This window comes from Salminus brasiliensis, chromosome 21 (assembly GCF_030463535.1).
Source record: "Salminus brasiliensis chromosome 21, fSalBra1.hap2, whole genome shotgun sequence".
Lineage (NCBI taxonomy): Eukaryota > Metazoa > Chordata > Actinopteri > Characiformes > Bryconidae > Salminus > Salminus brasiliensis.
In genome coordinates this window covers 9,313,949-9,338,581 of record NC_132898.1, presented here as the reverse complement: position 1 = coordinate 9,338,581, position 24,633 = coordinate 9,313,949, and the positions used below count along the sequence as shown (strand labels likewise).

The window sequence follows — 24,633 nt, the reverse complement described above, 5'->3', positions numbered from 1 at the left end:
ATTTCAAAAACAACCCCATTGTCAGTTATTGCACAGGTTTAATCTTATAGGCACAGTAGCTAGAACTAATATGTAAATGACCTCTGTTCTGACTGGCTAACCTCTTCACAATACTACTTTGTTGTTATCATTGAGCTGCCAAAGCCATAATAGGTGCAAAACACCCTTATGTCTGCCATGAGTGTGGGAGAAAGGCATGCTGGGTAAAAAGCAGGGGTGCCCTGGCCTGAGCTGCGGGAACAGCTGCAGCATCAGCCGCCTAGCTCCAGTTTTAGCCCCGTGGCAAAACACCGGGCATGGCGGGCGCTCCGATAAGATCACACAACAACAGATCTGCACAGAAGCATTTTGGCTGATGCTCACTAGGCTGCGTTGAGCCTGAAGCTCAGGGCAATTAAAAGGGACCTGGTTTTGATCCATTTCATCTCCAGTTTAGAAGTGACTCATGACACGTGGTGGCCTGGTGCTGGTCATGTATGGGAATGTTATGGACACATTTGGCTGCTGTTGGAACTGGATTGTTCTGGTTGAGGCATAGTTTGATACAATCAATCGCTTTTTAATTTGAATAGTTTACATTAATGTGCCAGTAGCAAAAAAGTTTTAATTCTCTTTACATGGCCGTTTTCTCCCTGTCTTTGTCCCTTAGAATTTAACAGGCTGGATTTGATATTTTACATATTTAAGTGCCTTTAAGGTGTGTATATGCCTATATTTGATACTCCGGGCCTCGATTTTCAGTTGCAAAAATGGGGTTTTCAATAAAACAAATCTGTCACATTATGTGGTAAATAAGTATGTTCAGGACCCTGTACGTTCTGTCCTGTGTACATCTTTCCACTGTACATCACTGGATTCTCTAATTAGGTTTAAGGGTTTAAGAGCCATAATACTAATATTGCTACATGCATGCAAATGTTGCTGCACATCATTTAGATGTCAGTAAGCTACACCAAAATAATTCTGGCTGTAGCAGTCATATCACTTTGTGGTTTGTCATCCTTCAGCAAGGATGACCACAAAAGCATTAAAAGATGTGAAAATCAATTGAGCCTACCAAATTAGCCTACCTCTGTAACATGATTAAACTGTAAGTCACACAATGTCTGCCAGACGCCACGAATGCCAATGTATTTTAACATGTAATGTATTGTAAATGTAGTGGATTAATTGATTAGATATGTTCTGAAATGTGTTTTTTTACACTGGACCTATGAGACTAATGTAGCTTAAAGTGGGGCAGTGGTGGCTCAGCAGTTAGAGCTCCGGATTATTGATGACAGGGTTGTGGGCATTGAGCTGTGGGGCAGTGGAACTGTGTTCTCTAGAAGGATGGTATTCTACCCAATATTTTTGGGATGAGCTGGGGAGTTGGGGATGAAGTGGGATGGTGACCTCACTTACACTTTTGTTGCAAAATGCAATCAAATCCTTAGAGAGACAGTTACATCAACATAAGCAGAATAACCTCTTTTTTTAACCCTTAATTTCATAAGAAACTGTTTGCATCTGGGTTTGTACCTGTATTACTGGGACCCAGCTGGGCTTCCCAAATGGGCCACATCGTTGTTACATATATGGGGCCAACATGGTACCAGTAAAAAAAACTTTCTAGTTGGGCTACCCATACAGGACCCACATGGGCATGTTATCTGGGATATTGCTGCCGGTGGGGTATCAGGGTTACTCAAATATGTCTCTTGCACGTTCATATACCACATTTCCACTGGGTCGAAGGTCCATTGAGGACAAGTGAGCAATATAAATCTCATACATTTCACAAAGGACAAAACAAAGCTGATGACCATTAAAAAATTCAGAACTATACTGTATGGACAAAAGTATTGAGACACCTGATCATTAATTATTTCTTGTGAAATCAAGGATCAAAAAAGAGTTTTTCCTGCCTTTGTTGGAGTGATTGTCTCTACTATCCAGAGAAGGCTTTTCCCTAGATTTTGGAGCACTGCTGTGAAAAATGAAATTGCATTCAGTTACAAGAGTGTTCGTGAGGTCAGGATGTTGGATGATCACCTCCCCACCTCATTCTTAACTCCCCAGCTCATCCCCAAAGTATTGGATAGAGCACCATCCATCATTCCAGAGAACACAGTTCCACTGCTCCACACCTTGCTGGGGGGCTTTATACCCCTTTAGCCCATGTCTGGCATTAGGTATGGTACTAATAGGTTCATGTTCTTCAGCTCCAGAGAGTCTTCTATTGGCAGTACTTCTGTACAGTGACTAGAAAGGCTGTGTTGTGCACATCTGTGTCAGCAATGGGTGCAACTTATTTGAATACATTCATTTAAATGGGTGTCCACAAATATTTGGACATAGGGTATGTGCACAACACACCATGTTTCTATTATTAAGTCAACTTGGAAACAACAGGGGAAATGACCAGTCGCAGACACTGCACAGTGTGCTGCGGGGCTGCTGTGGCTTGGTATAGTCATTTCAGCTGGTTGATTGGTGTGGTTTGTACCTCCGTGTTCTGTGGTTAACGTTAGTTATGGTTAAGGTTGCATGTTTGGTCTCATAGTGGCGCCTCACTTTTCCACTGTTCACAATGGCTACAATGGCTGACCACCATGGCTTTGTGCGTCTCTCAGGCAGAGTGAACACATTTTTCAGTCCACTCACTCGTCCATACACGGACAGTTTTCACTGTCGTATTAGGAATGAATATCGAGCAATGTGGATGTACACGTGTTCTGCCGGTTTGTGCTACCCATCGACATGTCCTGCTTGCATGGATCCACAATCCTGAATGTTTTTGTGTGTTTTTCATACAATCATACAACCTGAGCTTACTGCTAAAAGATAAGCTGAAGCTTAAAATGCATAAAAAATATCAAAAAATGATTTTTTAATCTTCTCATTTACCGTGATATTTACCCTGATATGGTGATTTATGCTATCCAAATATCTTTCCTATACTGCTGCTGTGATTATTCTCTGCTAATATGCTATTAGCTTACAGATCATAGCTAAAAGCTTATTAAAATCCTACCTATTGAGTTACTAATATTGCTGTTGTCCAATGACAAGCATGTATCTCCTTTTTTGTCCATTTTTAGATTTCCCTATTGTTTGAAGCCTGTAGCTGCTCTGTACACTGTGTAAATAATTTCTGATGACTAGACCAATAATACTGTAGACAAGACCAAAACTGCTGTGAAGTCAGCATTTTGAAGAGACACATGTTTTTCATTGTACAGCGACGATATATCCTATGGTAGCATGCTTCAACAAGGTAGCAAAACTTGACAGGTGCAGTGTCTGCACTCTGTGAAGCAGCCTTTAGCCTGCTGTTGTCTGATTCTGTTGTCAGTTGATTGGACCGCAGAAAACGGAAGTAGATCCTGCTATCAGAACATTGCAGTTTCTAAGGAGTGAAACTTTTATGAGCAGTTCATCATTGTGCACCATGTACTCCTTGCACCCCACAATGCATTCACACACTCCTCATACAGATCACTATTGGCTGTCATCCTGACCTTTGGCTTCTGAAACCGCAGTTTAAATGAGTTGGCTTGTGGCTGTTGGTGTGATGGCTCTCAAAGTATTGCTAAATATAGCTTTAATTCTCTCTGGATCCAGTTCTTTAACATGTCCAACTACCATTACACAGGCTGATATATTAGAGGATTACATGAGGGGCATTCCAAACCCTCGTTGTTCCCTGTGAAGTGGACTATACTGGCAATTCAGACATTTTAAGTGAGATTTTAAAATCAAAGGGAGTGAAAGCACTCAGTTCAAAGACAAATTCAAACTTTGTAGGGAGTAGTGAGTAACGGTTTAGAAAGTTGACCCAAGTCATTGCATGTCTTAAGGGTTAAAACAACTGGCACATGATCTGAGAGCAGCATTCAGAGTAATACAACTCAATGTAAACTCTACACAAATCTGCTCTATGTCCATAAAATCACATGTATTCCCATATTACATACATGATTATACACAGCTGCAGTTTGATAGTTCCTTTAGAATGCTAAGGCACAGTCAAAGATTGTGGTCTTTGACGTGATGACCTTGCAGGGCATTCACAATGAAAGGATTTAACCAACTAAAATTCCCTTAGCTGAGATCACGTTATTATACCACATTATTATCAGGATATTATGTAGGGCACTGCTGTGTGTGGAGAATCAAATGATATTTATATAATTTATTTGACAGTTTGTCTCATTATTTTTATTTAGTTCTTCCATTATTTAGCCACCTCAATACTGCAGGTTCGTTTATGTGAGTTGCATCACTAGGACAGACAGAAATGGTGGGGATATGAGCTAATATTTCAAGATGAATCTTTACCAATGATTTTAACAAACACTAACATTTCCTACCTAGCTAGTATATGCCAAAATCAGATATATTTTTTATGTTACTGTGAGAGAAGAGTTCATGTATCTCACCTCGTTCACCTGGAGTAATACATTGAGTTGTATTACTCTGTATGCTGCTCTCAGATAATACACCAGTTGCTGTAACCCCCAGGACACCTGATGACTGATGGGTCAACTTCCTAAACCGTTACTCATTACTCAAAGTTTGAATTTCCCTTTAAACTGAGTGCTTTCACTACCTATGATTTTAGGATCGCACTTAAAATGTCTGAATTCCCAGTATAGTCCACTTCACAGTAATCCTCTAATACAGTGGGGAAAAAGTATTTAGTCAGTCACCAATTGTGCAAGTTCTCCCACTTAAAAAGATGAGAGAGGCCTGTAATTGACATCATAGGTAGACCTCAACTATGAGAGACAAAATGAGAAAAAACAATCAGAAAATCACATTGTCTGATTTTTAAAGAATTTATTTGCAAATAATGGTGGAAAATAAGTATTTGGTCACCTATAAACAAACAAGATTTCTGGCTGTCACAGACCTGTAACTTCTTCTTTAAGAGGTTTCTCTGTCCTCCACTCATTACCTGTATTAATGCCACCTGTTTGAACTCGTTAACAGTATAAAAGACACCTGCCCACAACCTCAAACAGTCACACTCCAAACTCCACTATGGTGAAGACCATAGAGCTGTTGAAGGACACCAGAAACAAAATTGTAGACCTGCACCAGGCTGGGAAGACTGAATCTGCAATAGGCAAGCAGCCTGGTGTGAAGAAATCTACTGTGGGAGCAATAATCAGAAAATGGGAGACCTACAAGACCACTGCGAATCTCCCTCGATTAGGGGCTCCACGCAAGATCTCAGCCCGTGGGGTCAAAATGATCACAAGAACGGTGAGCAAAAATCCCAGAACCACACGGGGGGACCTAGTGAATGACCTGCAGGAAGCTGGGACCAACGTTACAAAGGCTACCGTCAGTAACACACTACGCCGCCAGGGGACAGTGCCAGACCTGTTCCCCTGCTTAAACCAGTACATATCCGGGCGTGTCTGAAGTTTGCTAGAGAGCATTTGAATGTTCCGTAAGAGTATTGGGAGAATGTCTTATGGTCAGATGAAACCAAAGTAGAACTGTTTGGTACAAACACAACTCGTTGTGTTTGGAGGAGAGTGAATGCTGAGTTGCATCCAAAAACACCATGCCAACTGTGAAGCATGGGGGTGGCAACATCATGCTTTGGGGCTGTTTCTCTGCAAAGGGACTAGGACGACTGGTCTGTGTACATGAAAGAATGAATAGGGCCATGTATTGTGAGATTTTGAGTGCAAACCTCCTTCCATCAGCAAGGGCATTGAAGATGAAACGTGGCTGGGTCTTTCAGCATGACAATGATCCCAAGCACACTGCCAGGGCAACAAAGGAGTGGCTTCGTAAGAAGCATTTCAAGGTCCTGGAGTGGCCTAGCCAGTCTCCAGATCTCAACCCCATAGAAAACCTTTGGAGGGAGTTGAAAGTCTGTGTTGCCAGCCAACAGCCCCAAAACATCACTGCTCTAGAGGAGATCTGCATGGAGGAATGGGCCAACATACCAGCAAAGGTGTGTGCCAGCCTTGTAAAGACTTACCGAAAACGTTTGACCTCTGTCATTGCCAACAAAGGATATATAACAAAGTGAGATTAACTGAGATTAATTGAGATTAACTTTTGTTATTGAATACTTATTTTCCACCATTATTTGCAAATAAATTCTTTAAAAATCAGACAATGTGATTTTCAGAATTTTAATTTCTCATTTTGTCTCTCATAGTTGAGGTCTACCTATGGTGTCAATTACAGGGCCTCTCTCATCTTTTTAAGTGGGAGAACTTGCACAATTGGTGACTGATTAAATACTTTTTTCCCCACTGTATATTAGCCTGTGTAATAATAGTTGGACATGTTAAAGAAGTGGATCATACATGGCTTCTTTGGGCAGTTCATCAGCTTATTTGATGTAAATAACCCTACAAATTACCTCATGAACTAATTTTAGGTAAACCAGAGTGGCTATTTTACAGTATACATCTTCTTTTTTTAGGTAACAGTGTGATGTACAAGTCTTAAGATGACTTGACTGCCAGTTAACACACAGTTTGAGGCAAGTGTGTGATTAGGGGGAAATTGCTCAACCTGCTGTAAAATCATCTTTTGGGCAGCTGGTATTATATCAGCAGAGACATATGGTGCTATATTTGTCTGCTGTCCAGTAGAGGCTGGAGCATGGAAAGTATAAAGGGTCAGGTTTTGCTGGTCTACTGTCCAGCTGTCACAGTTTTCATATATGGCTAGAAGCATTTTAAGTGTCACCCAACTTACAAGTGCAAGAATAGGGCTTTAATCAGTTTTTAACTAAAACCTTATGAAAAGCTGTAATAATTGACCGTTGTAGCTTTTGATATGTATGTTTTTGGTTTAGCAGTATAACCTATAATTAAGACTAGAATAAAAGTGTGAACCTTTTGCCCCCAGCAAACAGCTGCTTTTTACATCCGTCCAATCCCATACTCCAGTTAGTGGCACACAGTAGCCTGTTGCTATGAAAGCAAGATAAATAGGGAACAGCAGGGAGGGGCAGAGTGGACATATTGGGGTCATTAGTAGAAGCACAAGTTTTTTTCCCTCTCTTGTTAGCCATTGTTCAGAAAAAAGGGGCAATTGAACAGTATGTAAATTCATGAATATGTAAGGAAAAAACGCACAGGTTTGGTTGTTGACTTCCCTGTGAACTTCAAACACTGAATAGATTCAGTTCCACCAGCAGCTCACCTGATTTAACTTTAATGAAGGACTGATAAGATGCACTAGCATGGAGGGTAACCATTTCAGTGGCTTTTTCACATGGACATGATTCTGCACAGAATAAATTACAAGCTGGGCTGAGCCTGGTTTTCTTAGAATGGTTGGTTGACTGTACTTGGCCACAGAATCGTTTGGTGGAAGGGCTTAGCGATGTTAGAATCTGCTTTATGGATCCATATTTGCATCACCTTTGTGCTGCAAGATCCAGGGTATTTATATTTCCAGAACAGAAAATGGCGGAGACTGCAATAAGTAATAATAAGTAATAAGTACAAGAACAGTCATTCCATTGTATCACTCTTCACATGCACTGATCATTAATGTGCCAAGTACACTCGTAACACTGTATCATAAGTTTAGCATACTTGAGTCAGCTACAGTACTGGGATACAGCTACTGTATATCATCTTTAGCTATGTAGGATGGCTATAGATTTCCATTAGCATTGTGCTACCTACATGCCAAAGTAGCCACACACTCTCATCAAACCTGTTTAAGTAAATTCCAACATTAATTGGTATACTACATCTATGAAAACCTAGGTATTTATATATGAGATTAACAGATAAATTACAGTTTAAGTAAGTTAGCTACAAAATTAGCTAGCATTGACTAGTTAATTTTGTAACCATTTGGCCCTGCAGGGGAAAATAGGCCTTTATGCTGGATGGTCACTAATAATACTGGCCTTCCTTGAGGAGAACTTTAGAAATAGTTAAACCGCATTATGGAAGAACTGATGTTTTGCTCATTGGCGCCCCCTACAGTTGGGGAAGGTTCACTTCTACTCCACTGCAGTAAATACACAATCATGCTTCGGGCCCCCTTGATGGACAGTTATAAACGTGTATTTGCTGATAAGCTGAGAAATACAGAACTCACCTCTGAAGTGAAAGAACCATGTGGACAAACAAGGTTAGTCCAAGATTATCCAGTACTGTCAAGAGGTCTTCTACAGCGCCACCAAAGGTCTGTAGTTTAGTAGCAGTCTTTCGGCCCTGAGTGGCAATGACAAAGATTACATTTTGCCTGTTCAAATAAGCAGAGTATCAGAATGATTTCGAAATTGATATTTTAAGGTAACATTACTACATGGAGTTGCTTTAAGATGACACACTCACATATTTAATCACAGTGTTTTGTTTATTTCTATTTATTAATATGATAGCATCTTGTAAATGAATAGCCTTACCTATGTTTTACACCTCTTAGATGGCATATGACATTTTTCTAACACAGTACTGTAATATATGTTCATACAGAAATTAGAATGTTACCAGGGGTGCACAGACTTTTTTTAAATGATGTATTAACTAATCAATCAATTACTGAAGTATGTATTCACATTTGGAAAGCACTGTGACTGTGCTTTTGATATGTACAGTATAGTTAGAAGAGATATAAGTCTTTGGAGTTAGGGGCAGGGTTCAGTACTCTCTGTACTTTCATTGTGATGAAGCGCCCTCTCAGGGATACAACTGAGCTAAACATACATACAGTCACAGGCCAGTTTATTGGAAACCTCTATCTTGTAGCTCCACCTGGCTGGTGTACAGTTAGAAACTGTAATGCACAGTCTGCTTTAGTCATCCTCTTGGTCAGTTTTCCACCATGGAGCTATTCTTGGCTGGATAATTTTGGGTTGTGGAACACTCTTAGCTCAGCAACCACTGTACCCGTATTGATGATATCATGTCGGTGCCACTACTGTGCTGAGAATGGTGTACCATCCAAATAATATCTAAACAACAGTGGTCTTGTGGTCATGGATGGCATAAAGAGCAGTTGACAGTTGGTGTATGTAACTGTACTGCAGTCTGTAATATGTATATCTACATAGTGATGCTATAAGACAGGTGGACCTCAAGATGTGACCAGTGAAATATTTATGTCTGGTAGCCAGGAGTTTGTTTAGTGTGTATAGGTGTGTGTTTCTTCTTCAGATATCCCTCTGTGGTAAAGGGGACAAATGGCCTCCCCCCTGAGGACCGCTTGCTGAAGTTTCTTGTGGACAACACTACTGACAGTGTGGTGCAGTGTTCTAACTGTGATCTGGAATACAAAGCACAGGTACACTAGACAGGATAATGTAACAAATACACATGGACACAAGATAAAAGACATTCTGTGATGTAGGGCTGCACAATATATTGTTTCAGCATCAGCATTGCAGCATGTGAATGCGTAATAGTCACATCGCAGGACATGCAATGTCACATAAGGCAAATTAATAAACACATCATCTTGTAAATATCACGACATGTTGGAACATTTACTTCTGGAGAAAACTAGTGAAATACCCTGTCTTTTTAAATATCACAATATATATATTGTAGATCAACAAAATATCACAATATCATTTTTTCCTAATATTGTGCAGCCCTACTGAGAGGACCTCTCACAAGTGAAAAACTTTTTACAATTTTATTTCCAGTCAAAACAGCCATTAAATACAAGTTCATTTTTCAGAATTAACATAAAAACAGACTGTACTATGCAGATGTTTCAGGCACTTGGATCAATTATTTAAAACCATTTATCTTGGCAAATAAAAGATGTGTCATATTGAGTCCTGATCCGATCCAGGCATCTCCAATTCAGTCCCGAGTCTTTGTTTTAACCACAGTGTTCAGAGCACCCTACCATTTTGAAGGAGCTGAGAGCTGATTGATCAGGAAGGGCTGGATTATAAAATATTAAACACTTTAAAACATTAAAAGAAAAGTCTCAACTAAACTAAATCAATCAGTCCAGAATGTCTCATTATAGAAACTGCTACTACGCATAAGTAGTTGAGATCATGTGAGTAGTAAGAAGCTTGTTCCCAGATTTCTCTTGGATGCACTCAGCTAGCATGTAGATGTGCTTAATTCCATCACCAACTCACCTAATTTACCAAAACAGGGGTTAACTATGATTACTATGATATCTAATTTCAGAAATTCATTCTTTACCTTTGTTGCAGCTTCCATCCTTTTTTAGGAGACTTAGAGAGAAGACTTAGGAGATTTTTTTCTCAGCTCTGAAGTTGAAGTTGACAGGTCTGAACTCTGTGGTGGCCAGTCCACCGTTTCGAAAACACCAGCAACTTTTGATTTGATCAAATTTTTTTTATTCGTTATCTTTCTTGAGCTTTTCTTTGTTCCGCATCACACCTACAGTGTTGAGTGGTCTTCTCAGTGGAAAAAATGGACACAAACACCTGTGGATGTTTTTAGATTTGAAGCAAGAGTGGAGCTTGATTTCCTCCTCTCTCTCTTTTAAGTTTTGTTCATCAGAGAGGATCGTTTTTTATTCTACCAGATCTTGCAAGGTTGTAAGGGGTCCCATTTTCTCTGTATCTTTGAAAGACGTTTTAAAATTTTCGTTAGACTTTTCTTATGCAAGTCATTTTTCTTCTTCGATATAGTAACGGCAGAAATCTCTCCTTAGAAATGACTAAACTGTGCTTAAAGGTCGTTTTTGACTGGAAGTTAAGTGAATAAAGGGTGTTGTGTAACTTTTGCGGAGTGCTGTACCTTTGCAATTCATGACACAGCCTGAGTTTTCACTCCACCAGGCCTGAGTTTTCGAATGAAGCTGTTTTGCGTGTGTATGTGTGTATTTTTCCAGGATACTGTGGCGATGTATTACTGTAACACCTGTAGCCAGCCATTGTGTGGGCCTTGCAGAGAAGTAACACATAAAGCCAGGATGTTCTCCAGCCATGAAATCGTTTCTCTTACCAAACGTGCCAAAGAGGGCCACAGGAAGTGTCGTGAGTTCAACACATCAGTTCCCTCCTTAAAGCTTTTTTAATTCAATTTAAATAATTTAATTTGATTATAAGTCAGTCCATATAGACCAGCACTGTGAGAAGTGGGTAAAAAAACTGAAACACCACATAAAATGCTTATCTGGTGTAGGTTTACAGTTAGTGACTGCAGCGGCAAATGGATTCCACTTTGTAGCACTCATTTTCTACCCTGTATATCAATGGGCTGCAGTAGTAATTACATGCCTACAGTCTGGTATACCACATGAAAAGGCCAGTAAGTATTTCATATGGTTATATTATCAATATAGGACCTTTTCCACTCTACTGCCTACAGTGATGGTAAAAATGTTTCATTATCATTTAGGGTTATAAACATGTTCCATCAGCAGATTGGAAAACTGCTGATGGAACATGTTTATACACATGTTTATACACATATACATATTTTACATATTCAAACATATGTGTTACAGTTTGTTGAGCTCAGAGGTGGAGGCAAATATAGTCGCAGGTATGTATTAAACAAAACCAAAACAGAGCAAAAACAAGGAAAACTAAACAAAGCAAACATACTACAAAAGGAACATAGACTGGGAAAATAATCTAAACACTAAAACTAACAAACCAAACAAACGGGCAGGATAAACAGGACAAAAAAAAACACTACTACTAAGACTAATAAAGAAACAAACCACAAACTGCTGTGGAAACGTGTTAAAACACAAGACCAGACAAAGGCAGGCTAAAACAAAGCAGTTCTTGTACAGAGAGACAATGAGGAACACCTGGGAATAATACGGGGGCGTGGCTACAGAGGAGGGACAGGTGGAAACACTAATGAACAGGAGAGGGTTGAGCTGAGAAGACACAAACAGAGCCATGCAATGAAATGCAATTTTCTTAAGAGGAAAGCTTAGGACCCCCCCATTTATTACTACCTAAAATTAGAATCAGGTAAAGCACATCAGCTGCTGATAAAATAATTTATAGGGAAACATCTGCCAACATGGCCAGGTCAGGCTGTCCTAACAAGTCTAAGACAGACTGCAATATATGTAAAGAAGTCTCCAACAATCCTAAAAATGTTTTTACTGGACCTGCAGGTAAATGTGCCACAGGTTAAGTTGTCAAAGTCACACTGATTACTGAAATAGCATTAATAAATTGGTTTAAAAGCAGGTGGTGTTGTTGGTCTAAACCCAGCCCAGCCTCTTTAGAGTCTGTACAGTAGATAAGAACTGCAGTTTATTCTAAGGTAAGAAATCCATCCACTACAGTGTTGCATACAAAACTATGCCTAACACTTTAAGAAAAGCGCTTGTATGTTTTTAACATTCTGTTGATGTTTCTTTTACACTGCAGCTCTTCATGAGGAGCTTTACATCATGTTCTCAACAGAGAAGAAATCCATGCTGTGCATCAAGTGCTTCAGAGACATGCCAGTGTAAGAGTCTTGAAACCTACCAAATATACAATCTACCTCTCAGCGTGCTACTGAAGATGTGACCTCTGACGTCTGGTAGTTCTGATAACACAACCTCTTTGACACAGGGAAAGCCGCATGCACTGCATAGACATCGAGACCGCATACGCTCAGGGCTGTGAGATACTGGACCAGGCTGTGCTGGTAAGAGCATTACGGACTATGGTTGTTAACATTTCTGAACAACTAAGAGCCACTTCAGGTTATCTGCACAGAATGGCCCTCGTTTTGAGTGCCACCAGTGCCGTTCTCTGAAGTGAAGGCAAACAGCAGTGCACTCTGACGTGCACTGGGCATGAGGGTGCTTAAGCCCCACCAATTAGAATTGTACAAATGCCTTTTTTTCACTTGCCCCACTTGCCTCACCCTGTTGAAAAGAAAGGTTACAAAATAGGTCATGGCTTGGCTGTACAGTACTATGAATTAAAAAGCATTAAAAAGGCCATTCATGTTCACAATAATGTGTCTTTAAAGTTGCATTATAAAAGCTTTAAAATCATTGTGACGCTGCACTGACTTGTAAAAGGAGAGAATAGTGTTTCTGTTGTTGCTACTCTGGGCTTGGCACACTGCTTACTTCACTATGTAAGTTTAGTGAACGTCAGCTCTCACAAGAACTGCATAACGTTGTGTATCAGCGAGTCATATTCGTGTGAAATCCTGTAATATTACTATACCACGTCAGTCCACATGCTTCTTTCACTTACCATACTGGTTCTGTATCTTTCAGCTCATCCAGAAATTAAAGTGTGTTTATTATTACAAATGGTTGACTAAACTACTAATTACACCTCCCAACTGTAGGGGGAGCCCAAGAGCAAAAAATAGCAATTCTCACATAATGCTGCTTTAAAGCAGGGATTGTCATCCTTTCTGCAGGAAGGGACCCTTTCCTAAGGAGAACAAATCCATATTTTCATATTTATTTTACATACAATGTTTATATTTTATAAATAAAAACAATTGTTAAATGTTTATGCAAATAGAATACCATTGCAATTGCCTGGCAAACACCTAGCAACCACCTGGCAATTGCTTAAACTGTGCAACCACTGAAAAAAATAATCTGGGTTCATTAGTAGAATCCAGCTGTTTACATTTCACACCAAAACCATCATACTTACATGGTAGCAGCATTAGTTCTTCTGCAGATGTGAGGATATGGCTTTTCTTGCTCTCTAATAGTGTCCATAATCAATTACTTTTGTAGATCCTCAAGTTTGGTCTACTGCCACTGTTCTACCAAGACTTCTATTTAGTCGTCCTTGTAGTTGAACTTCAGTTGATTTCAGTTGATCTCACATCATATACATCATATCTGTCTTTTGGCTCAGGTTTGTTTAGGCTTTGAAAGAAATTACTGACCCCTGGCTATACATCATGGACCCTGGCCTGCTTTGAAAACCATGGCTTTAATTAATTGCCATTAAATGATTCCTTAATGAACCAAAATGTCTTCTATGGCATTAAAGGAATACGCTGATGGGGTTTCTGACATTGAACACTCTTGAAATTAAGGTTGATGGCTGTGCACATACAGCATGGAACCTTTCCATTAGCTTCACAAAGCCAAAAAACACAGAATTTGAATGCAAACAATTAATTAGGAACACATGTTTATCACATATTTTATGTTTATTCTGATTATTTTTAAAGCACTTACAGGTGTAAACATTGCTCAGGATGAGCTTGCACATCCAACAACAGCTTTTATACAACTTACTGAAATTTTACCACGTGTAGTGCAAGCATGCATGATTTAAACCACTAACTGACACATTTAAGCAGAATATTTTCATCCTGCTGTCCCAATGGCAATAGGGGGTCTACAGAAAGAGGTAAAAATATGGTTTAGACCAACATCCTATTGTAAAAATCATTAAGCAATATCTCATAAATCAAGCAGCATATCAATAACGTTTCATAAGGGAGCTTTCAGACGCATTACATCACCACTGTGAACAATTCTGACTTGGTAGGTTTCTCTAGAATAGGGAGGTATAGAGTCATACTTGTGTAATTGTAGACACTGTAAAAGAAGTGCACATACTGCAGTGCTCAGGGCAGGAGGATGTAACCTGTATGATTTGCACACAGGCAGTGAAGGAGCTCCAGACGTCTGCGCGTGAGGCCATCATGCTGCTCAAAGCCATGCTTGGTGAAGTGCGTGCTAATGTTGAAGAGGAGGAGAGTGCGATTTGCACCCTGTTCAACAGCATGCAGGTCAGAGCCCTCACCAGCAGAGGGCGCACACAGCACATATATATAACAATGTGGCGGGTTTCTGTCAGATATGGTATGAGGTTCATGTACAGTGATCATTAAATATATGCTATGATAATGAAGGGGCTTCCCTGTAAAAAAAAAAAAAAAAAAAAAAAAAAAAAGCACACACACATACACTTACACTACACACATAACAAATATCTACTCAAGATAAATAATATTCTCAGATTATTTAAACACTAATTCCGTCCAGTTTCCTAAAACAAACATTATATTTAATTAGCTGATTGACAATATTAGCCAATAAAGTAGACAATCTCCCATGATAAAATAACATAGAAAGTTGATTAATCTTATGTGTAATAAGAAATATTAAATGCATTGACTCATTTTAATGAATTACCTTTATAATGACCTTACCTTTATTGTAGAAGAGACATAGACATCACAATTAGTTAGAGGAGAGATTTCAGCTAGTGGGTATTTTACAAAGCAGGATCTCTCAGTTTAGTCAGATAAGTTAAGCCAGGAGTCTAAAGGGAGAATAACGGGAGGACATTCCTAATGGATTCTGTAGCCAGATAACTTAATTAACTCAACTAGTCTCAGTTAGCCAGATACCTTAAACCCAAATATTGGAATTGTCCAATAGGAATGTGCCTCAGCACTTCTCCTATTGGACAGGCACAACTAGGGGCTTATGTTTTCTGGCTAAACTGAGAAAGCCAGTCTTGTGAAATACACCCCTGGGCAGCAACAAATTGCAACTATTATTGCCTCTTACTTTTGATTTTGGCAGTTTTGCAAACTTTCAGTTTGCAGCTTTAGCGTTGTATTAACTTTGTAAAGCCTTGATTGTGTCCAGTAGAATCTGGTTAACTGGGCCGGCTAGGATAATGTTGAAGCTAAGCGCTAAGCATGCATTGGCTAAACAGCCCAGTACAAATCACTACATCACCCCAAGCCCAAGAGGAAAGAACTCAGAGCTAAGTGGATAATGTTTTTTTAATGGCAACTACAGTCTGTAAAAAACTGTGTGCTAACCCGTTTCCCAAAGGGACCCACATTGGTTTTGCCGGCCTTGTTTGCTGTAACATTAGCTTTCAGATTTAGATTTTTAGAGAACCATCACATAGCATGGGGAAAATACAGCGCATCCAACGAGAACAAAAGCCTACATCTTTTCTACAGCATTAAAACATGGCAGCACACAGTGCAGTGAAAACAGTTTTCAATCTAATAGCCGAATGGCCACTACGGGAAAGAGATTGCAGAAAGAGATTAAGAATATGTTTCCAATCATTATCTTACTGTAAAAACATCATTAAGGAATGTCTCAAGAATCTGGCAGCATATTCCTAACAGTTTGATAAGGCATTCAATTCTTTCTTCTTTAATTCCCTATAACATAGCATCCATACTCCAGAAACAAATGACAGACATTATCATATTACCCTTATTGGGGATACATTTATATTATGGCATGTGATCACATTTTTTTTTTAAAGCTAATTGTATTTATTTTAATCTGACATAAAGGAGAAGCTTGCAGAGAGGAAGCGGATTCTGGTGAAAGCTGCCCAGAGGTAAACCAAGTTCTCCAACATGCAGCATAAACTACTTGTACACAGTATACACATTCACTGTAAATCATACCAGTACAGTACAGTGCCAGAGCAATGTGTTAGCCTTTGTCCTTTTCAGAGTTCAAACTTGGTGCTCTGTAGATGTTTTGGTGTTTGCTTTTGTTATAGTCCATCTGAGCATGCCTTCTGCAGGGCAATGAAGTTGTATTACAGTGAGCTGCAGAGGCTCGGAGGTCACATTTCATTGACTTCTTTAAATGAGATTTTTAAGCCTTTGTCCTCTAGCCCACTCGCTTCACTGCCTGGAAGCTCCCCGTGGCTGTGTCTTCTAGGAATTTAGCTAAAGGCTATTTATGTCTGACTGCTATCACTGACTCAGTGTGTGTTTGTGCATGTGCACATTCTAATAAACTGTAGAATACAGAGAGGCATTGAGTGTAAAAGATAGATAGAAAAGAAAGATGTTTGAAAATGCACGTACAGTGGCATGAAAAAGTTTGGACACCCCTTGTCAAAAGTGTCAATAGCTAAATGAGTAGATTCCTTGCTTGTAGGATTGCTAAGATGGCAAATCAGAACCCCTATTTGATGGTAAAAGGCATTCAGAAAGATGATGCCCTGTTCTACTGTGCAGCGACACCTGCAGAAATGCAGCTGCCAATAACTCCTCAACAGTTCACTAATATTCTTGGGTTTGTGTGCTGCAACCACCTTCTTCAAATCCAACCAAAGATTTTCGGTGCAGTTTAAGTCAGACAACTGTGATGACCAGGATTTATTCTAAAACAAGCCTTGGTGGACTTTGAGGTATGCTTGGGATCATGGTCTTGTTAGAAGGTCCAATTATGTCCAAGCTTCAGCTTCCTCAAAGAAGGCATGACATTTTCTCCTAGAATTCCCTGATACTTGGATGGAATCCATTTTGGCCTCCTCACGCTGCATGTTTTCAGTGCCAGAGGAAGCAAAGCAGCCCCAGAACAGTTGGAACCGGCTTTTCTTGTACTTTTGGGTCAGTAGAGGTGTATGCACCTTACTGTGCAGACTGAAACGTCAGTACCTGCTACCACCAAAACTTGCTGAAGGTCTTTTGCAGTCACTTGAGGATTTTTGGCCACCGGCCTTCATAAGGAATCTGGTGGCAGTCTGTGATAGTCAAGTCAAGTCAGATTTATTTGTATAGCGCTTTTTACAACTGTTGTCGTCACAAAGCAGCTTTACATAAATAAAGATTTTTAAAAGACAGAGACAAAGAAGAAAAAAGAAAATAACAGTGGCAAGGAAAAACTCCCTCAGAGCTGGAGGAAGAAACCTTGGGAGGAACCAAGACTCACAAGGGGGATCCATCCTCCTCTGGTCAGAACTATTTAATTAATGATAAAAATTACCAAACCAGGTACAACAGATAGTTAATAATTTATATTAATAGTGGCAGATAGTTACGAGTCCAAGTGGCTGATAGTTACAAGTCCATTTTTTTTTAAAGGTTTTAACATGGTCATTAAACAGGTAGCAGTGGTAGGTGGGTGAGCCGCTGGTCTGCTATGGGTGGTGGTGGGTGGGGGGCCTGCTGGTTGGACCGGTAGGTGGCAGCTGGTTTGACGCAGGTAGAGGGGACCTCAGCGGGCAATCTTCCAGCAGGTCGGGCTGGGTGGCCATTTATTCGGAGAAGGTAAAAAGAGAGGGTTAGTTCTGAGAGGAATTTTATGAAGAGCAGAGAATGTTAAGCAGTATCAGATTGTGTCTGATGACTCCGGCAGGTCTGACTATAACAGCCTAATTAAAAGGAGAGATAGCTCTTTCTGCCACGTCCAGGTAGAGCAGCCAGTGTTCCTCTAACTTTGAACTAGTGAACTCCAGCTGTATCTTTAGAAACTTTGGTGCCTTTACTTTCAGGCTCACCTTATGCAACAAATGAAGCCTTATGAGGCATCCTGTTGAAGGAGCTGAATAATCCTGAGACTGCTAGTCATTAAAACTGGCAGTTTGTGTTGAATATGGAGAAAGTTAAACTTATATTAATTGTTTTGATCTAAATTGATGGAACTTATTGCAAACAGCTGAAAGATTGTGCATTTTGCTAATAAAACTGATTTGTAATGGTTTTAATGGATTAAGTAATTTCAATTATAACTGTATGACGTTCATGGAAGAGTTAGCAGAAGAAAGCCTTTCCTGTATCCGCACCACAAAATTCAGCATCAGGCATTTTCAGAAGAACATCTAAACAGGTTTGATGCATTTTGGAAAAACGTCTTGTGGTATGTTTGGAGAAAGAATGTAGTTTCATTAGAAGAACACACCTCTAATTGTTAAGCATTGGGTGGATTAGTTATGCTTTGGGCTTGTGTTGCAGGGGGAACGTTTCACTGGTAGAAGGAAGAATGGATTTAATGAAAGATCAGCAAGTTCTGGAAGCTCTGTCACTTTGTCTGTAAAAAAGCTGAAGATTAAAAGAGGAGGGCTTATATAACAGTATAATGATTCTGAATCACAAGCTGAAAGTGTTTCCCAGCTGCCCAGTGTTGACGACCCAAAAAACAAAAAAACAAAACATAAACAGAGCCTAGCTCAAAAGATGACATGAACAGAACTGTGTCCAAGTGCATTTGCTGGCCTTTTTGCTTTTCTGTTATTTTGAAATGTAAAATAAAAAAGGTAATCTTGCTGAAAATATCAAAGAAATATGACAAGGGGTGTCCACATGTTTGCATGCTGCTGTATTCCTTTCCCAGTTTGCACTGTGTTCTTAAATACTGACACTGTTTTGTATCTGCAATCCCTGTAGTCAGCATGAGGAGAAGGATAAGGCACTGAAGGAGCAACTTTCTCATTTGGCTGCACTCCTACCCACACTTCAGGTGGTTCAGTTTAGACACTTTAATAGCTGAGATTATTTATTTTTTGATCATTAGAATACTAATGTCCTTATTGTCATCTCTCTCAGGTTCATCTGGTCACGTGTTCAGCATTTCTCAGTTCAGCCAACAAGTATGAGTTCCTAGACATGGGCTATGTAAGTACCAGCCTCAAATTCTGCCACCTTCTGCTACTAGCTCCCTAACCACATCTTGCCATTCCATTCACCTCATGTCTCTTTCCTTAACAACTTAGCAACTGATGAAAAGGCTATGCAGGATCGTGAAGCTGCCCCATCGACTCCGTCCTGCCCAAAGCAGCAAAGTAAGCCATACTCACAGTAGTCACAAGTGTGGTTGGCCTGAGGAGGAGAATAGTGTTCATTTGTTTGTACAGAAAACCCTGGACTCATGCTAAAAGGAAAGAGTGTGGGATCTCTAGCCTAATGATTCTGAATGGAGAAAAAAATAAAATGACCAGATTGTCCAATTATCAGGTTATATTGTTGTCAGGGTGCCAACGACACAGACTAGAATTCCACATCCATAAAATGTTAGTAATAGGCAGGTACAAGCTATTAGATCAGTAATCATCAACCCGCCCCCTGGAGATCTACATTCATTACATGTTTTAAGTCTAACCCAACTTATTTAGCTAACCAAGAAATTTGATTTGTCAGGTGGGGTGGAGCATGGTTGGTGGCCATATGCCCCATCCCAGTGTCCAAGTGTGTGCCACTTCTTAAAAAAAGTATACACAAAAAATGCTTAGGATAGAAAGTCACATTAGAAATTCCACACAGAACTCCAGAACTTATCTGGACAACATTATTGGCACCCTCAGCTTAATATTTGGTCAAACATCCTTTGGAAACAATAAATGAAATCAACTGCTTCTTGTAACCATGATTGAGTTTTTTTTTTTTACACCTATCTACTGTAGTTTTGGATTACTTTTCTTTTGCCAACTGTCTCTCAAAAGTTTTTCAGATTTGAAAAGTACCTTCCCCCAACTGCTGTTTTGAGATCTCAAACATCTGGACAGCTGTTTTAGGATTTCTCTCAAGTCGCAAAGTGAAACAGTGTTTCTCTGATAAATGCTCCTTCTGAAACTGATGTGAGCTGCCAGTGTCCTTACTCTGAGGGTAAGTCAACAGAAGGCAACATTAATAAGCCGTCTTCTCAGTTGGTTATTATTCCACTGGAGTGGTTTCAAGTCTCTCAAGGTCTGGCTTTACACAAAAATAGAGAGAGATGCCCATAGCCCTGCAACTACTATTCGTCAAACTATAAGCCATTAGTCAGCAGTTCTGAACTGGCCCAAATAACTAATATTAAACTTTTGCTCTGTTATGTTCTGGGGCTGCTTTGCCGCATCTGGCACAGGGTGTGTTGAATCTGTGCAGGGTACAATGAAATCTCAAGACAATGAAATATCAAGAGATTCTAGAGAGAAATGTGCTGCCCAGTGTCAGAAAGCTTGCTTGCAGTCGCAGGTCATGGGTCTTGCAACAGGATAATGACTCAAAACACACAGCTAAAAACACCCAAGAATGGCTGAGAGGAAAACATTGGACTATTCTGAAATGACCTTCTATGAGCCCTGACTCAAATCCTATTGAGCATCTTTGGAAGGAGCTGAAATATGCCGTCTGGAAAAGGCACCCTTCAAACCTGAGACAACTGGAGCACTGTTTGCTCCTGAGGAGTGGGCCATAATACCTGCTGAGAGGTGCAGAAGTCTCATTGACAGTTACAGGGATCGTTTGATTACAGTGATTGCCTCAAAAGGTTGTGCAACAAAATATTAAGTTGAGGGTACCATCATTTCTGTCCAGGCCTGTTTCATGAGTTTATTTTTTTTTAAATAATTCTGTTGCAGCATGGTTGAAAAGCAATGTCTGATTTTCATTGGTTAATTTTCACAGCATTTTTATTTATTTTTACTTTTGTCAGATTCAAGTTATTTCTGTTACCATTGTGGGTTTTTCTTTTATTAACCAAGGGTTATCAACAATTCTGTCCATGTGTGTATTGTGACACTTGGCCAACCTTCTATAACAATTTCTCTGTCAAGCTCACTGTCTGGGAGGATCCCAGGTCAAGCCCGCTTACATTATACAACTTGTGCAAAAGTATGGCCATAATCATTTTCCAGTAGCTAAGCCTTTCCACAGCATCTAAGGCATGGGCTATTTAAGCCCACTCAAGAGATGCAGTCTGCCGCTAAACCTTTCTAGGGTTACAATCCTGTCTCGTCATGCATAAGCAGGGACATATACCAATGTCCGGATCAGAAGATTCTTCAGAGGGTTTGTAACAATCCAACTCAAGATGTTTCTGACCAAAGCAACCAGCTGGTTTCAAAGAGCAGCTCCAGGCCAGTGAGCAGTTTTTCCAGCCAGTTTTATTTACAGTTTTATTTAAGTCATGCCAGTTTGGCCTAGAGGAAACTTGCAGTCTTGGACATGAATTTGAGGTTGAATACGTACCAGTCTGCTCCTGTTGTAAGTCTACTCCTGTAGACTGGTGCAACTGTGTGTTTATCTAATGGCCAGAGTCATTACTCAGGGGTGGGAAATGAGAATCCAGTCTCTACTCAAGGTCTTGGCTCTCTGTATGTTAAGAATGGCTATGAATAAACAGTCTTTTTATTTGCTTGTTGCTAAGATTTCTCCTCCCTTCCTATTTCACCTGTTATGTTAGCGCATTACTTTTCTGTCAGTCAGGAAATCCTCTTTACATTTGGTTTGCTAATGAACTATAAGTGCTCTGAGGGCCTCAAGCCTGTTTGTGAGGAGTTTCAGAACCCAATACAATTTTTTTTTCTTTTTATTAATTAATTGTCCAGAGGAGTGCATTGCATATGATGGCATACCGTCAGGTTCACTCCAGGTTGCAAAGTTATCCCGAGAAGTCTTATTTAAATTCTTTGAGTGTTCAGTCTGGCTACTGATAGCTTGCAAGATTGATTGGCCCGGCATCTGATTACAAAACCAACAGTCAGCAGAAATATGAAGAATCTTTAAAATTGCTCTATGCCTGTTCTACAGATATACACACGAACAAAAATTGTTGGTACCAGTCATTGCATGTGAGGCCAGACCTGAAGACATGAACACTTGCAGAGATGGAAATCAATGCAAGAGGGTTTATTAAAGGTAAAGGTGCACGTATTTGTCACTGTACAGTGTACAGCGAAATGTGTCCTCCGCATTTAACCCATCTGGTAGTGAACACACACTCACACACACACACACATGTGATAGGGGCAGTGAGTACACACACACACCCAGAGCGGTGGGCAGCCAACTCCAGCGCCCGGGGAGCAGAGAGGGTAAAGGGCCTTGCTCAAGGGCCCAACAGTGGCAGCTTGCCGAGCCCGGGAATCGAACCCACAACCCTGTTATCGATATCCCGGCGCTCTAACAAAACAAGCAAACACAAGGGGTATAAAAAAACATGAGCAGCAACAGAGGGCAAAACAGCAAACAGAATCAAAACATGACCAACAAGACGGCAAACATGACAAACCTGGGACTGGGAGGGGCCAGGAGCTGAGCATGAGGGAAATGGATGTAACGTGGGGAGAAGCAAAGAGGGAGCTAGAACAAAGAACCACAGGCTGGGCCTGGGCATCGGGGAGTAACAGAAAAGGGCAGAGTAGCTATGTAAACAAGAGGAGGGGGGGCTGGGGAACCAGCCGCTTGACAAAAAGGGCAAGGCCGACCTAACATGACTTTACAGCATGCTGCTCTGAACGTAGGTCTCCTTGGAACCAAAACAGAAGCGAACGTACCTCTCCTGAACATGAACCGTAACCGTGACCTGAACACGCCAGCGTGCAGAATCTCTGTGCATCACAGGGATTCCAACTGAGTCAATTCACAGCCATGAACAAAGGGGTTAAAGCTCCTTAAGTACTCCCAGTCCCAAGTGAAACACGAACATGGCAATGAACACTGAGTGAACCCAACAGAACATGAATCAACACAAATGAACACAAAAGAACCAGAAGTGAGACGGACGTCCTTATATGGGCCTGTGGGCGGCGGCTCAGGATCGCCCCGGGGAGGGCACGATAACGAGGGCCTGACAGTACCCCACGGTTAATGAAAGAAAAATCCACAGTGGTCACAGAAATAACTTGAATCTGACAAAAGTAATAAAAAACAAATACAATGAAAATCAACCATGCTTCAACAGAATTATTTTAAAAAATAAACTCATGAAAAAGGCCTGGACAGAAATGATGAAGACTTCTGCACCTCTCAGCAGGTATTATGGCCTACTCCTCATGAGCAAACTGCTCCAGTTGTCTCAGGTTTGAAGGGTGCCTTTTCCAGACGGCATGTTTCAGCTCCTTCCAAAGATGCTCAATAGGATTTAGGTCAGGGCTCATAAAAGGCCACTTCAGAATAGTCCAATGTTTTCCTCTTAGCCATTTTTGGGTGTTTTAGCTGTGTTTTGGGTCATTATACTGTTGCAAGACCCATGACTTGTGCCTGAGACCAAGCTTTCTGACATTGGGCAGCACATTTCTCTCTAGAATCCCTTGATAGTCTTGAGATTTCATTGTACGCTGCACAGATTCAAGACACCCTGTGCCAGATGTGGCAAAGCAGCCCCAGAACATAACGATGGAGGGTGTGATCTGACACTGATGTTCCTTGAGCTTGAAGTTCACCTTTAATCTCTTAAAGAAGTTTTCCTAGGCTCTTTTGTTACCGTTCATATTATTCGTCTCTTTGATTTGTCATCAATTTTCCTCCTGCGGCCACGTCAAGGGAGGTTGGCTACAGTCCCATGGATCTTACATTTCTGAAAAAAGGTGCAACTATAGTCACAGGAACATCAAGCTGCTTGGAGATGGTCTTATAACCTTTACCTTTAACATGCTTGTCTATAATTTTCTTTCTAATCTCCTGAGACAATGCTTTCCGTTGCTTCCTCTGGTCCATGTTGAGTGTGGTACACACCATGTCATCAAACAGCACAGTGACTACTTGTAGTCCTATATATAGGCCCACTGACTGATTATGAGATTGTAGACATCTGTGATGCTAATTAGTGGACACAACTTGATTTAACATGTCTCTTTGCTCACATTATTTTCAGGGGTACCATCATTTTTGTCTAGGCCTGTTTAATGGGTTTACTTTTTAAAATAATTCTGTTGAAGCATGGTTCCAAATCAATGTCGGATTTTCATTTGTTCATTTTCATAGAATTTTTATTTATTATTACTTTTATCAGATTTAAGTTATTTCTGTGACTATGTTTTTCTTTCATTAACCGAGGGGTACCAACAATTTTGCTCATGTGTGTAGTTGAAGTGGGTTTATTTTACACTGAATAAAACTTTTTTAAGGAATGGTGGAGTTTAAATCCCACTGCTCATTGCAATTGCAGTGTGTTAATAAATATGATGGACATGTTGAGGTTATCTTTCATATAATGTGAATTATCCTAATGTGGGACATTTTTGCATTGGGGTGCTTCCTTTTTGAAGATTCCTCCACACAA

At 40.2% G+C, this 24,633-nt stretch overlaps 2 protein-coding genes across 2 annotated transcripts in view; one reads left to right on the top strand and one right to left on the bottom strand.

The window, feature by feature from the left end:
- rpl22 (ribosomal protein L22) overlaps positions 1-18,812 on the bottom strand; it is a 34,735-nt gene extending 15,923 nt beyond the window's left edge. The window contains exon 1 of the mRNA XM_072665500.1: positions 18,805-18,812. Within this exon, the coding sequence (XP_072521601.1) occupies positions 18,805-18,806 (2 nt within the window). The 5' untranslated portion in view covers positions 18,807-18,812. The remainder of the gene's footprint in view (positions 1-18,804) is intronic.
- Positions 1-24,633, top strand: part of rnf207a (ring finger protein 207a) — a 43,998-nt gene that overhangs the window by 6,708 nt on the left and 12,657 nt on the right. The window contains exons 3-11 of the mRNA XM_072665498.1: positions 9,144-9,270; positions 10,813-10,957; positions 12,320-12,401; positions 12,509-12,584; positions 14,538-14,663; positions 16,206-16,252; positions 19,038-19,110; positions 19,197-19,265; positions 19,364-19,432. Of these exons, the coding sequence (XP_072521599.1) occupies positions 9,144-9,270; positions 10,813-10,957; positions 12,320-12,401; positions 12,509-12,584; positions 14,538-14,663; positions 16,206-16,252; positions 19,038-19,110; positions 19,197-19,265; positions 19,364-19,432 (814 nt within the window). The remainder of the gene's footprint in view (positions 1-9,143; positions 9,271-10,812; positions 10,958-12,319; positions 12,402-12,508; positions 12,585-14,537; positions 14,664-16,205; positions 16,253-19,037; positions 19,111-19,196; positions 19,266-19,363; positions 19,433-24,633) is intronic.